The sequence below is a fragment of the Haliotis cracherodii genome, unplaced genomic scaffold (assembly GCF_022045235.1).
Source record: "Haliotis cracherodii isolate W230 unplaced genomic scaffold, xgHalCrac1.p SCAF_8, whole genome shotgun sequence".
Taxonomy (NCBI): Eukaryota; Metazoa; Mollusca; class Gastropoda; order Lepetellida; family Haliotidae; genus Haliotis; species Haliotis cracherodii.
This window is the reverse complement of record NW_027266341.1, coordinates 22,229,400-22,245,942: the sequence shown is the minus strand read 5'-3', so window position 1 is coordinate 22,245,942 and position 16,543 is coordinate 22,229,400. Positions and strand designations below refer to the sequence as shown.

General features: G+C 44.5%; 1 protein-coding gene across 1 annotated transcript in view; it reads left to right on the top strand.

Moving 5' to 3' along the window:
- Positions 1-2,774: 2,774 nt before the first annotated feature.
- LOC139450860 (uncharacterized) overlaps positions 2,775-16,543 on the top strand; it is a 52,256-nt gene continuing 38,487 nt past the window's right edge. Inside the window, exons 1-2 of the mRNA XM_071232695.1 lie at positions 2,775-2,784; positions 4,764-7,137. Of these exons, the coding sequence (XP_071088796.1) occupies positions 2,775-2,784; positions 4,764-7,137 (2,384 nt within the window). The remainder of the gene's footprint in view (positions 2,785-4,763; positions 7,138-16,543) is intronic.

Genomic DNA, 16,543 nt, shown 5'->3' with positions numbered 1-16,543 from the left:
TGTTAAAATGTAATAAAACAAAACATAACATATTTTCATTTCAGAAACTAAATGTTGGTGTACCACAAGGCCAACACCTCTAATAATCTACCTGTCTATCAACCATATCTAGTATACCCCCCTCACTCCACCCCATTCTGTGAGACCCGTGAAGATTCCGTGGTAGAATAGGTCTTCAGCAACCCATACTTGCCGTAAAAGGCGACTATGCTTGTCGTAAAAGGTGATTAACGGGATTGGGTGGTCAGACTTGCTGACTTGGTTGATGCATGTCATCAATCCCAATTGCGTGGATCGATGCTCATGATATTAGTCACTGGATTGTCTGGTCCAGACTTGATAATTTACAGACTGCCGTCATATAGCTGGAATATTTCTGAGTGCTGCGTTAAAAAACAAACCAACCCAACCCAAACATTCCGTGAAGATCAGGGTAAGCATTTGTCTTCAGCAACCCATACTGGTCACAAGAGTCAACTAACAGGATCGGGTGGTCAGACTCACTGACTTGCTTGATGATCGATCCTCATAATGTCAATCACCGGATTGTCTGGTCTAGACTCAATTATCTAGAGACTGCCATCATATAGCTGGAATATTGCTGAACATGGCGTCAAGCAAACAAACAAAACATTACAAGTATCATCATCAGTATTAGCTATTTCTTCCGACAAGTCTGTTATTTCCATGGTGATGTCAGCTTTCACATCTACATCTCGCAGACATCATAAATCACATTAACCTATTCCATTTGAGGAAATCTCATTTCCTTTGTAAAGTACTTTAATTCTTTCAGTCCATTTCCTGTTCTGCACAACACGCGATGCTTCCGTAAAAAATGGCTATTCTCTACATCCCATGAAAATAAAGGATTTAAAGTTCATCAAACAAACCACGCATTATACAAATTCCTTGATTCGATTTTATCAAATTTCATGCAATAATTGACCACAAATTTTAACTGTGAAGAATAAAATGAACATAATGTGTAAATATACTTTCTTTTGGTAGACAGATCTACGTTGAAATCACAGGCAGATCGGGGCTTGTCAACACATCTCTCAACCAGAGCAGATAATCAATGCTTAAACAGCAGGCTGCAAATCTCTAGGCCACAGAAACATTTGCTGATAAATAAATGATATCGGCATTTTTTTGTCAGATGAAATACACATATTAGTGTTTGACATGAATGTGTTTACAAGGCTCTTCTAGAACACAGCCAGATGATGGAACAGGGAAATGTCTAATTATAATGCTGATTGGATCTGAATAGTAAAATGAGGTTTTTTCATGAAACAAAGCAAACATGTTCTGATAAAAATCAATAACCTTTATGATCACACAAGATTTTTAATGCACAAATTGCAAAATGAATTTGTTGTTGGTAATTACCTTCATCAACAACAGCACTGTAATCATCACCTTATAATAATCTTTATTATCGTTATCATCGCTATCATAATCATGATATTATAATCTTCATAATCACCATCATCACTATCATCATCATCATAATCATCACCATTATTTTCATCATTATCATCACCATCATTATCATTATGATCACCATCATTATCATCACATCATTTTCATCACCATCATTTTCATCACCATCATTACTATCACCATCATTTTCATCACCATCATTATCATCACCATCATTTTCATCACCATCATTATCATCACCATCAGCATCATTTTCATCATTATCATCACCATCATTATCATCATTATCACTATTATCATCAGCATCATTATCATCACCATCAGCATCATTTTCAACATTACCATCACCATCATTATCATCCTTTTCACTATCATCACCACTACCATCATTATCAGCATCATCACTATCACCATCATTATCATCACCATCATCATTATTTTCACCATCATTATCATCACCATCATCATCATTTTCACTATCATTATCATCACCACCACCATCATTATCATCATTACTATTATTATCATCACTGACATAATCATCATTACCATCACCTGATTATCATTATTATCATCATCATTATCATCACCTTATGATCATCATTATCATCACCTTATAATTATTATTATCATCACAATCATAATCATGATCCCTTTCACTATCACTATAAACACCATAATGATCATGAATGTTTTTCCATTTACATTTTCAACTGTGTCCTATCATAAGTCATAACTGCAGGGCAACAACTTTCTGAATATCAGTGAGCAATCTTATGCAAATTTATGTCAATAGACAAAAGTTATTTTTAAAAGTCATGAAACATTTGTCAACCAATGCTATAAAATCTATATGCAAACTCTAAATCATATCTTATATATGGGTCTTAAAACAAATTGTTTTGTTTGTTTGTTGTTTAACGCACAATATTCCAGCTCTAAAACACCGGTCTGTAAATAAACTGGCCCAGACAATCCAGTGATTGACATCATGAGCATCCATCTACACAACTGGGATACAATGACATGCCACAATCAAGTCAGCAAGCCTCAGACCACCCGATCCGATCCTGTTAGTCGCCTCTTAGGTCAAGCATGCGTTGCTGAAGACAATTCTAACCCGCATTTACATGGGATTCATTAACCTTTGACATTGTAACATCCTATTGCAATAATGATAATAAACTAATGAACACAGAATTATTTTTCAATACTGTTCTTGTAGAGAACAATAATGGATCTTTCTCTTGTTTACCTTCTGTCCGCAGCAGCAGTTGTATTCTTCGAGACAATTTAACCCTGATACCAGTTGACAGGTGTGATAGATGCTAGAGGGTGAGAGGGCACATGGATCGAGTGTCCATGCATTATATTTTGGCAGTACAGCAAATCGTCACACAAAATTGTTTCAGTTTTCACCTGTCAACATAGGGCTGGACTGGTGTTATCAAAAACCAATTTTCCACCATCCATTATTTCTGAATGATTTTGAAAATAGTATTGTTAAAAATGTCCAAATATAAAAAATGGCCAAGGCACACAACAATTAACTGATACTTCAAAACTGAGGACTCCTTCTAAGTGGTTTTGACAATGACAAATTGAAGATTGTTGTTGCTACAAAGAAAATCGAGAAACCAAATATCGCCAGTCTTTAAAAAGGTACCACAAAATTACAAGTTGTATTCCCTGTGAAGGATACAACTGTTTCAGACAAACACTCAACATATGAGCCACATTGTCCCGGAATACTGGACACTGACAAACGGTCAGGCTCATAGGCATCACAAAGGGGATGTCCAACTTGAGTAAACATAATTAATTTCTGTCATCAGGCTAGCCAAGCTTCCAGGCCTAATCCCAGCTGTTAACATTTCTTGTACAAATTATGACCTTCATCCTAATCATTCAAAGACTAAGGTGACAAAAGTGTCTCTCACACACACAGAAGGCTCAAAGGTGTCCGCTTTTCATGTGAAGGAGCATCTTGCAATGTCTCGTGTCATACGAATAATTATCTCACACGACGAGGAGCATGTCACGGAGTTCTGTGAAACATGTGACCCCTGTCAGTGAACAAATGGCAATCATTGTCAGAATTCTTCTCGTCAATGGTGACATTTAAAAGCCACTGATTAAATGATCAATGCGCAGATAAACAGTTTGGTTTATATGCACACATACTGCAATATCTCGTTAGTCATGACCTCGTTAATCCAGAAGTCCTGGCCTTTGGATAATTAAATATAGGACCAAAATTCCTCTTACTGCTTAAATCCTAATTAGTTTAGAGACTCATTTAGAAATTTTGATGAACCTACAAAGAACTACAGTGGCACATGATGAGGAACTTGCTTAAATCTTAGTGTCGCCTTATTACTGAAAGCTGACTAAATCCTATTCTGTCTCCTGAACCCTAGGGATTATATATAAAAAAGGAGTCCAACTCAAGTCTAGAATTATTTGACCTGAAATTAAGCATTGTTCTTGGCTCCATTTGAATTTAACTTTATTTTGTGGATTCATATTTATAACTTTATTTCTGAGACTGAATGCTAGTCTAATTCAATTCAAATATACTGAGAAAGCCATGAAAAATAAAAATAAAAAATCCAAACTGTTCAGATTTTATGTGATTCATGATGGGACACAAGTAAGTTTTGGTCATGTGACGTCGACCTTTAACACAATAATGCCATTACTATGCATTAGCTCGGTCGGGTATCCTAGTGGTTAAAGAGTTCACCCGTCATGCTGAAGACCCATGCAGGTTCAATTCCCCACATGGGTACAATGCGTGAAGCCCATTTCTGGTGTCCCCCTCTGTGATATTGCTGAACTATTGCTAAAAGTGGCATAAAACCATACTCATTCACTCACTATGCATTACATCAGAGAAAATTGCCTATGTTAACATATTACAAACTATTCATAATCCCAACATCTTCATATGATTTTATATAGAAACAAAAGGCCTTCTAATGGTGTTTCGGGATCATTTCACACGAAATAATAACACCCTCAAGAATGAATTTTCTTCAACTACTCTTGTGAATTCATATCCTCTATAATCAATGATGAATAAATCATATTGATAATTTCTGAAAATGATTATGGAAAATTGTTCTTATTTCTTTTTGGCCCGTGTTAGAGTTTAATCTGATAAATACAATGTCCAAATCATATGATGTCAATTTCAATGACGTTAATTACGTCACAAAAATTCAACTGCTTGAAGGGGTAGCTCTGTGATTAAAGCTTACATGTCACATTGAAAACTAAAAACTCACCCAAACACTCACTGACAACCACAGTGCCCAGCCGTCTGCTCACCTGCTACCCCCCCTCTCCCTTCCCATCCACCAGCACATCCACCAACCCACCTTCCCATCCACCAACCCACCCACCAGCACATCCACCAACCCACCTTCCCATCCACCAACCCACCATCCCACCCACCAGCACATCCACTAACCCACCTTCCCATCCACCAGCACATCCACCAACCCACCTTCCCATCCACCAGCACATCCACCAACCCATCCACCAGCACATCCACCAACCCAACTTCCCATCCACCAGCACATCCACCAACCCACCTTCCCATCCACCAGTACATCTACCAACCCACCTTCCCATCCACCAGCACATCCACCAACCCACCTTCCCATCCATCCATCAGCACATCCGCCAACCCACCTTCCCATCCACCAGCACATCCACCAACCCAACTTCCCATCCACCAGCACATCCACCAACCCACCTTCCCATCCACCAGCACATCCACCAACCCAACTTCCCATCCACCAACCCATCCACCAGCACATCCACCAACCCACCTTCCCATCCACCAACCCACCTTCCCATCCACCAGCACATCCACCAACCCAACTTCCCATCCACCAGCACATCCACCAACCCACCTTCCCATCCACCAACCCACCCACCTTCCCATCCACCAACCCACCCACCAGCACATCCACCAACCCACCTTCCCATCCACCAACCCACCTTCCCATCCACCAGCACATCCACCAACCCAACTTCCCATCCACCAACCCACCTTCCCACCCACCAGCACATCCACCAACCCAACTTCCCATCCACCAACCCACCCACCAGCACATCCACCAACCCACCTTCCCATCCACCAGCACATCCACCAACTCACCTTCCCATCCACCAGCACATCCACCAACTCACCTTCCCATCCACCAGCACATCCACCAACCCACCTTCCCATCCACCAGCACATCCACCAACCCACCTTCCCATCCACCAGCACATCCACCAACCCACCTTCCCATCCACCAGCACATCCACCAACCCACCTTCCCATCCACCAGCACATCCACCAACTCACCTTCCCATCCACCAGCACATCCACCAACCCACCTTCCCATCCACCAACCCACCCACCAGCACATCCACCAACTCACCTTCCCATCCACCAGCACATCCACCAACCCACCTTCCCATCCACCAGCACATCCACCAACCCACCTTCCCATCCACCAGCACATCCACCAACCCACCTTCCCATCCACCAGCACATCCACCAACCCACCTTCCCATCCACCAGCACATCCACCAACCCACCTTCCCATCCACCAGCACATCCACCAACCCACCTTCCCATCCACCAGCACATCCACCAACCCACCTTCCCATCCACCAGCACATCCACCAACCCACCTTCCCATCCACCAGCACATCCACCAACTCACCTTCCCATCCACCAGCACATCCACCAACTCACCTTCCCATCCACCAGCACATCCACCAACTCACCTTCCCATCCACCAGCACATCCACCAACCCACCTTCCCATCCACCAGCACATCCACCAACTCACCTTCCCATCCACCAGCACATCCACCAACCCACCTTCCCACCCACCAGCACATCCACCAACTCACCTTCCCATCCACCAGCACATCCACCAACCCACCTTCCCATCCACCAGCACATCCACCAACCCACCTTCCCATCCACCAACCCACCCACCAGCACATCCACCAACTCACCTTCCCATCCACCAGCACATCCACCAACCCACCTTCCCATCCACCAGCACATCCACCAACCCACCTTCCCATCCACCAGCACATCCACCAACCCACCTTCCCATCCACCAGCACATCCACCAACCCACCTTCCCATCCACCAGCACATCCACCAACCCACCTTCCCATCCACCAGCACATCCACCAACTCACCTTCCCATCAACCAACCCACCTTCCCATCCACCAGCACATCGACCAACCCACTTTCCCATCCACCAACCCACCTTCCCATCCACCAACCCACCTTCCCATCCACCAGCACATCCAACAACCCACCTTCCCATCCATCCATCAGCACATCCACCAACCCACTTTCCCATCCACCAACCCACCTTCCCATCCACCAACCCACCTTCCCATCCACCAGCACATCCACCAACCCACCTTCCCATCCACCAGCACATCCACCAACCCACCTTCCCATCCACCAACCCACCTTCCCATCCACCAACCCACCTTCCCATCCACCAGCACATCCACCAACCCACCTTCCCATCCATCAGCACATCCACCAACCCACCTTTCCATCCACCACCATACCCATCCTACCACCCACCACATAAAGGACCATGTCATTTGTCAAGATACACCGGCACTTAATTGTTCTGTTCAGGATGAAACGTGAGTTTGGGTCTGTGATCACCAGGACAATGTCACTGACCTTGACGTGCCCTCTTCATTTTTGTCGTAGTCTCTGATGGATCAGCATGGGTATTGTCTAACCCCATGGGGATCATCCAACAAAGGGAGGTAATCTTATCCTTGGCCATAAAATGGTCAAGTCTTCATAAAAATTGAACTTTACTCCACTGCATTTTTTCTCCACATCATTTTTAATTGGACAAGGGTCTTGTTTAGATCCCTACAGGCCGTCAACATGCCGAAACAATAAAGGTCTGCTATTGGCACTAGATTTAACCAGAGACGCTCAAAGACCAATTACAATTTCCACATTTGGAGAGTAGCTTAGCATTCTCTAAAGCGCCATGAATTGGGATAAGAGGAAGAAATGGCTACACTTTCAACCACTTTGAAGTCCAATTCATTCATCGGAAGATTTCCTGTGGAGCACAGTCAAACGACGACCCACCAAAACAATTAAATGCTTGAATATGGCAGAATAGACCACGGAGAATTGAACAGTCACATGGCTAAATGAATAGACCTGAGTTTAAGTAGCACTGTCCATTATTGTGACATGGCCTGAATGAATGGGCGTACTCCCTGGGTATTTGCCACCCCGGGTGCTCTTGGCCTGTGCATGTCATCAAGGTCATGGTATGATAATTAGTGGATTATAATCTCCATGCTGATTTTGTTAATTAAATCTTTTCTTTCCAAATGCAGGAGCATTAAAAGTCTGAATGCTGCAGATTTACTGTCATTGTGTTCAGAAGATAGAACAACAAATTTGATTCTATTGTCTCTAGAAAGTTGTGAACATTAAACAAATCATCAATCAGTCAATATGACATTTATTGACAACAAATTTCATGAATGTTGTGTTAACAGGAGTAGCCCATGTAATGAAATAATTAATTTGAATAAAACTGCATACAAAATTTATCAAAGGACACAAACAGTTTGATATAAAAATTTGCCTAATATAATATCAGAAATTAAGGACTATCCCAATCTTTCACATTACTATAGTTAATTTTGTGTGATGTCAATCATGTCATGCAAGTTGTTTTTGTTGTGGTCTTGTTTACATATACTGCTCAAAAGAAGTTGAGGACCACTTGATTCTTTCATATTACTTTTGTCAATTCATGCCAATGATAAACAAATAATATTAAAAAATTGTAACTAAAATAAATTTTCTTACCCATGCCATCCCTTCATTTCACGTAAAATTACAAAGCATTACATTTTTAATGTAACATGATGACAGATTAACTATACATTACAGAATCAGATGGTCCTTAACTTCTTCTGAGTAGTATATGTAAAACACAAGACAAAAATTCAAATTTGTCCTCCCAAGCCCTTTTCAATAAATTGTCATACTGATATGTAATATACCTAAATCTGGAATGTTTTAGATGTTACATTGACTTCCTTTAGATGAGATGGTGTGGTTCCATGCTGTTTAAGGCAATTCAATATGCCATTAATATCTTGTTGGGGGCACAAAGAACGGGCTTCACACATAGTATCTATGGAGAGAACATCACTTCTTGAAACAAGGCCCTCTTCATATGTCTTTATGAAGAAAGCTCTTGGTATCCTAAATTGTCTCCATCCTTTGAATTATCATTTAAAATAAGTTCTATGTAGAGAAATTATTTTTGAAACTATTAGATTGATGTGTGACATTCCAATACTTTAACACTCCCATACTTTAACATACATTTACAACAGTCATACAGCCGAGTAAGCTTTGTGGAACGAGTGCCTGATGCAATGAGGGATCTAGACTAACATCTACTCTCTGAAATGAACATATCTTACAGAAAAACACAGTTGTTAAATTATCTTAATAAAGATATAATAAAAAGGAGCCCAGAGACTCTCTTCTAGAATTGCCAAACATTATAGACTTGCATGGGCTGTAATGGATATATATACATCAGGGTCTGTATGACAGGCTATGAGAGATCCTTCTCATGGAGTTTACAAGAGTGATATTCAAGGATATTAGAAAGGATATTTTTTTTGTTTTACATCGATGCCAAAGATACAGTGACTAAAATTTCCAATCTCCAGATATAAGCCTGTACCTTGCCCTCTTGTTCACTAACTCATCATGGTACCTAGCCCCTTGTCCCCTAACTCATCATGGTATCTAGCCCCATTGTCCCCTAACTCATCATGGTATCTAGTCCCATTGTCCCCTAACTCATCATGGTACCTAGCCCCTTGTTCCCTAACTCATCATGGTACCTAGCCCCTTGTCCCCTAACTCATCATGGTATCTAGCCCCTTGCCCTCTAACTCATCATGGTATCTAGCCCCTTGTCCCCTAACTCATCATGGAATCTAGTCCCTTGTCCCTAGCTCATCATGGTATCTAGCCCCTTGTCCCCTAAATCATCATGGTACCTAGCCCCTTGTCCCCTAACTCATCATGGTATCTAGTCCCTTGTCCCCTAACTCATCATGGTATCTAGTCCCTTGTCCCCTAACTCATCATGGTATCTAGCCCCTTGTTCCCTAACTCATCATGGTACCTAGCCCCTTGTCCCCTAACTCATCATGGTATCTAGTCCCTTGTCCCCTAACTCATCATGGTATCTAGCCCCTTGTTCCCTAACTCATCATGGTATCTAGTCCCTTGTCCCCTAACTCATCATGGTACCTAGCCCCTTGTTCCCAAACTCATCATGGTACCTAGCCCCTTGTCCCCTAACTCATCATGGTATCTAGTCCCTTGTCCCCTAACTCATCATGGTATCTAGCCCCTTGTTCCCTAACTCATCATGGTATCTAGTCCCTTGTCCCCTAACTCATCATGGTATCTAGTCCCTTGTCCCCTAACTCATCATGTTATCTAGCCCCTTGTTCCCTAACTCATCATGGTATCTAGTCCCTTGTCCCCTAACTCATCATGGTACCTAGCCCTTTGTCCCCTAACTCATCATGGTATCTAGCCCCTTGTTCCCTAACTCATCATGGTACCTAGCCCCTTGTCCCCTAACTCATCATGGTATCTAGTCCCTTGTCCCCTAACTCATCATGGTATCTAGCCCCTTGTTCCCTAACTCATCATGGTATCTAGTCCCTTGTCCCCTAACTCATCATGGTACCTAGCCCCTTGTTCCCAAACTCATCATGGTACCTAGCCCCTTGTTCCCAAACTCATCATGGTATCTAGTCCCTTGTCCCCTAACTCATCATGGTATCTAGCCCCTTGTTCCCTAACTCATCATGGTACCTAGCCCCTTGTCCCCTAACTCATCATGGTATCTAGTCCCTTGTCCCCTAACTCATCATGGTACCTAGCCCTTTGTCCCCTAACTCATCATGGTATCTAGTCCCTTGTCCCCTAACTCATCATGGTATCTAGCCCCATTGTCCCCTAACTCATCATGGTATCTAGTCCCTTGTCCCCTAACTCATCATGGTACCTAGCCCCTTGTCCCCTAACTCATCATGGTACCTAGCCCCTTGTCCCCTAACTCATCATGGTATCTAACCCCTTGTCCACTAACTCATCATGGTATAGCCCCCTTGTCCCCTAACTCATCATGGTACCCAGCCCCTTGTCCCTAACTCATCATGGTATCTAACCCCTTGTCTCATTAGTTTTCAAGTTACTTAGCCATTAGTTTCTATATTAATGACTAAATACATGGTGCTTATCTAGAGCTTCTGAGTCTCCTCAGCCTTCAGTTACGTTACAACGATTTATTGAATAGGGTTTGGAATAAGTGGCATAACACCATACTCACTCACAGATAAATCAGCATTAAAAGGGGAGTAAATTCGACAAAGACATAAAAGAACTACACAGCCAGTGCATACAACAATGACGAAACAAGACTCACATGTACGCTTCTCATAACATTCTTCTTCTTTATTCTGCTGAAGTAGAGACAAGCTACTTCTACTTTGTCAATAATGGAAGTTATTTCCTTGAGCTTCCCTGTACCCAGCCTTCTCAGCTCCATGTTCCTTAGCTCCTAGACCCCACATAGCCTCAGTCTCCTAGACCACAACCCAAGCCTTTTTCATCCCACCTTCCAGTCTCCTAGACCCTAAACCCAAGTCTTTAACCGTCACCCTCCAGTCTCCTAGACCACAACCCAAGTCTTTAAACATCACCCTCCAGTCTCCTAGACCACAACCCTAAACTCTTACCCCCCACTCTCCAGTCTCCTAGACCACAAGCCAAGTCTCTTATCCCCCACCCTCCAGTCTCCTAGACCACAACCCTAAACTCTTACCCCCCACCCTCCAGTCTCCTAGACCACAACCCGTCTCTTATCCCCCGCCCTCCAGTCTCCTAGACCACAACCCAAGTCTCTTATCCCCCACCCTCCAGTCTCCTAGACCACAACCCAAGTCTCTTATCCCCCACCCTCCAGTCTCCTAGACCACAACCCTAAACTCTTACCCCCCACCCTCCAGTCTCCTAGACCACAACCCAAGTCTCTTATCCCCCACCCTCCAGTCTCCTAGACCACAACCCTAAACTCTTACCCCCCACCCTCCAGTCTCCTAGACCACAACCCAAGTCTCTTATCCCCCACCCTCCAGTCTCCTAGACCACAACCCTAAACTCTTACCCCCCACCCTCCAGTCTCCTAGACCACAACCCAAGTCTCTTATCCCCCACCCTCCAGTCTCCTAGACCACAACCCTAAACTCTTACCCCCCACCCTCCAGTCTCCTTGACCACAACCCAAGTCTCTTATCCCCCACCCTCCAGTCTCCTAGACCACAACCCTAAACTCTTACCCCCCACCCTCCAGTCTCCTAGACCACAACCCAAGTCTCTTATCCCCCACCCTCCAGTCTCCTAGACCACAAGCGAAGTCTCTTACGCCCACCCTCCAGTCTCCTAGACCACAACCCAAGTCTCTTATCCCCCACCCTCCAGTCTCCTAGACCACAACCCTAAACTCTTACCCCCCACCCTCCAGTCTCCTAGACCACAACCCTAAACTCTTACCCCCCACCCTCCAGTCTCCTAGACCACAACCCTAAACTCTTACCCCCCACCCTCCAGTCTCCTAGACCACAACCCAAGTCTCTTATCCCCCACCCTCCAGTCTCCTAGACCACAACCCTAAACTCTTACCCCCCACCCTCCAGTCTCCTAGACCACAACCCTAAACTCTTACCCCCCACCCTCCAGTCTCCTAGACCACAACCCTAAACTCTTACCCCCCACCCTCCAGTCTCCTAGACCACAACACTAAACTCTTACCCCCCACCCTCCAGTCTCCTAGACCACAACCCAAGTCTCTAACCCCAATCCTCCAGTCTTCTAGACCCTAAACCCAAGCCTATCCCCAACCCTCTAGTTTCCTAGACCACAACACGTCTCTTATCCCCACACCCCCAGTCTCTTACCCTCCACCCCCCCACCCTCCAGTCTTCTGCTCCAGCCCAAGTCTCTTACCCCCCCACCCCCACCCTCCAGTCTCCTGGACCCCAGCCCTAACCTCTTACCCCCCACCCTCCAGTCTCCTAGACCACAACCCATCTCTTATCCCCCGCCCTCCAGTCTCCTAGACCACAACCCGTCTCTTATCCCCCGCCCTCCAGCCTCCTAGACCACAAGCCAAGTCTCTTATCCCCACCTTCCAGTCTCCTAGACAACAAGCCAAGTCTCTTACCTCCCACCCTCCAGTCTCCTAGACCACAACCCAAGTCTCTAACCCCAATCCTCCAGTCTTCTAGACCCTAAACCCAAGCCTCTTATCCCCAACCCTCTAGTTTCCTAGACCACAACAAGTCTCTTATCCCCACACCCCCAGTCTCTTACCCTCCACCCCCCCACCCTCCAGTCTTCTGCTCCAGCCCAAGTCTCTTACCACCCCTCAACCCCCTCCACACACACACACACACCCCAGTCTCCTAGACCACAACCCAAGTCTCTTACCCCCAACCCTCCATCCCCAGCCTTCTTAGCTCCAGGTTCCTCAGACCCAAGACCCAAGGTATCCCCAGTCCGAGAGACTCTCTCCCCTGAGCACCCCACCCTCTAGTCCTGCACCATGACTGTGGAATATATTCATTTTATGAAAAAATTATAATCTAGGAACGCATACAAAAGAAAGTCAAGCCAGCTCTAGCTAGCTCTATTCCATTCCTATGAAATCAGCATAGGGAAATTTTTTTCAAGAAGGATATTGTATAAGATTTCAGAGACTAAATGTTAGTCTGCCCACCCTCCAGAGTCCTCCCTCTCCATAGCCCAAATTTCCTTAGCTCCATTAGCCTGTCTCCCAAACTATAGAGAATAAATCAAATTTAAATCTACAACTCCATATTCCTTAGCCCATAGATCCCATGTATCCCCAGCCCCACAGATCCAGTCCCCCCTCCTACACCCCTGCCCCCAACCCCCACCCCCACACACAACAACCCACACCAGTCCCACCATCCAAAGCCCCCAGATGAAACAGCCTGACATGACACAAGCATGTACGTGGTTGTCCACCATACTCATCCACCAGTGCCATATATGTTACATCTACAACCCTCTTGTATAACCATGGTAACACACATTTCTGCTATCCTCATTAAATGAGAATTTTGTAATTATGTAACGGCTCTACTTTCAGCAAGACAAACAGATACAATTACAAACAACTGCCACTTTCCAACTATAACTGTAAAAGATAATAGAAATCTAAAAATGGTTGCATCTGTAATCAAGATAATGGGTTTCGTGTTTTTGGCTTGAATCTTGATGTACAAGAGAGCATTAGTGTTAATTTGGCATCTTTGAAACCCCTTAAAGGTGTAAATCACATCTCTATTTTTCGATCACCTACATGGGTCACAATTTGGACACATTTTTTTTTTTGAGTGAAATATCTTGATAAAACACAACTGAATGTGAGTCATACTTATTCATCATTCACTGATGCACCACAATCCATGAGTGAGTGAGTTGGGTTTTATGCCACTTTTAGCAATATTACAGCAATAACACAGTGGGGAGCACCAGAAATTGGCCCCACACATCATACCAATTTGGGGAATTGAATCCAGGCCTTTGGCACGACAAGAGAAAACTTTAATCACTCCTTTCCCCACAAATCATGAAATCCTACCTTTGCATACACTGATTTCCAACATCTCCACATAGTAATACATTACTTTCCGACCAAGAGCATAAAAAATCTGCCGTGCTCTGCAATGATATATATTATTCTATTAACACAGAAAACACACAGGTAGAAAATATACAGATGGTGACCAAATATTATGTTTTAATTGATGTTAGTGTAATAGATACATTTGGCAACACTTGTCCTGGTTATTGCACATGATGAAACACACAAATTCAGAACATTTGCAACATTGTAGACCTACTATCACAGACTGGTTCTTGAATGTGTCTGCCTTGCATCCCCTTTATGATCCATAAATATTCAGATTTACTTATTTCTGAATCTAATGGGGGGCACGGGTGGCCGAACCGTCCAAGGTGCCATGATTCGCTGAGCAGAGTTGCCGCCCTTGGGCACGCCAGAAACCTATGATTGTGGGTTCAAATCCCTGTTCGCCCCGATTATGTTTCAAGGTTTGTCAGCACCATATCTGTGCTCACTTGGGGCTTTCTTCCCACATTAAGCTGACACGCCACGATATAACTGGATATACCGGGTACTGTTAAAAGCAGCATTAAACCAAACTCACTCACTCTGAATCTAATGTATCAATCTACAACGAACATGCTTATTATGAACTGATGGATATAACACACTGTTTTTTGGTCTTGTTCATTTACTGTGTATAGGCTGAATACATGCTTATAACGAACAGAGGTTATAACGAACGAAAATAAGTGGTCCCTTTCAGTTCGTTACAACCATAGTTTACTGTATTTCACTGTCTTTAGCCCAATGAATTCCATGAGGATAAGGCCGCCTCCGTGGTCTAGTGGTAGAGCAGAAGGTCCGACGTTCGATCCCCGGCCGCGTCATACCAAAAGACGTTTAAAGATGGTACTTGTTGTTACCCTGTCTGGCGCTCGGCATTAAGGGGCTAAAACAAGGACTGGTCGGCTCGGAGTCAGTATACTGTGTCTGAGTGGGGTATTCATGTTAAACTGCTGCATGGTATCTCAGTGTGCTAGCACTATAAATTGGCATCAGTCCAGACTAGTACAAGCAGCCACACACACACACACGTGCATGCACGTCGCTATATAAGTGCAATAATCTTGGACGCGACGTTAAACCCCATTTCACCTCACCTCACCTCACCTCACCTCACCTCACCTCACCTCACCATGAGGACAAGAAATGAAATGCTTCAGTTCTGCATTTGCTGCTCCACAATTAACAATACTGGGAAAACCCGGAATTCTGATATTGAAGCTTAAAACAGGCGGACTGATGTTCCTGTGACTCTGCCACAGTTAAATCCGAATCTGAAACTGATCTGGCTCACTTAGTGTCAACACTACAGAAAGTGCCAACACCAAGCTGAGTGACCTGAAGAAATTGCAGCATTTCTGCCGAGGGTTTGATATACTTATGATGGGAGAAAAGTTAGCAGTGGCTCAAAGTAAAACACAATTTGTTATGTAGAGCTGTGTCCCATAGGCATTACGGTCTTGTAGACTAACACATTCCACACATCTATGAAATCAGCTTTTTAGAGATAATTTAGCCTTAACTCTACTTTGAGTATTGGGGGAGCTTGTGGCCCAGTCATTTAAGGCGCTGCAATTTGGTGTGAGCTCAACAAATGCATTGGCCTCAAAGACCCAACCCCCAGCCTGCTAGACCCACCACCAAATCCCAGCCTCGGGACTCCAGCCACCCAACCTCCCAACCTTCTAGACCCTCATCCCCCAGCCACCTAGACTCCACTTCGAACCTCTTAGACCTGACCCCAGGTTTCAAGACCCTGACGATCTGCCTCTTCCACCCCATCTCCAGCTTTCTACAACCCTATTCCCCTGCCTCCTAGACCCCACGCCAAACCTCTTAGACCCGACCCCAGGCTTAAAGGATCCTGACCCCCAACTTCTAGCCCCTTAACCCCAGCCTCCTAAACCCCACTCCAAACCTCTTAGACCCGACCCCAGGCTCAAAAGATCCTCTCCTCGCCTCCTAGACTCCAGTCTCTCAGCCTCCTAAGCCCTACTCCGAACCTCTTAGACCTGACCCAGGCTTAAAAGATCCTGTCCTCGCCTCCTAGACCCTTAACCCCAGCCTCCTAAACCCTACTCCCAACCTCTTAGACCCGATCCAAGGCTCAAAAGATCCTGACCTTGCCTTCTAGACCCTTAACCCCAGCCTCCTAAACCCCACTCCAAACCTCTTAGACCCGACCCCAGGCTCAAAAGATCCTCTCCTCGCCTCCTAGACTCCAGTCTCTCAGCCTCCTAAGC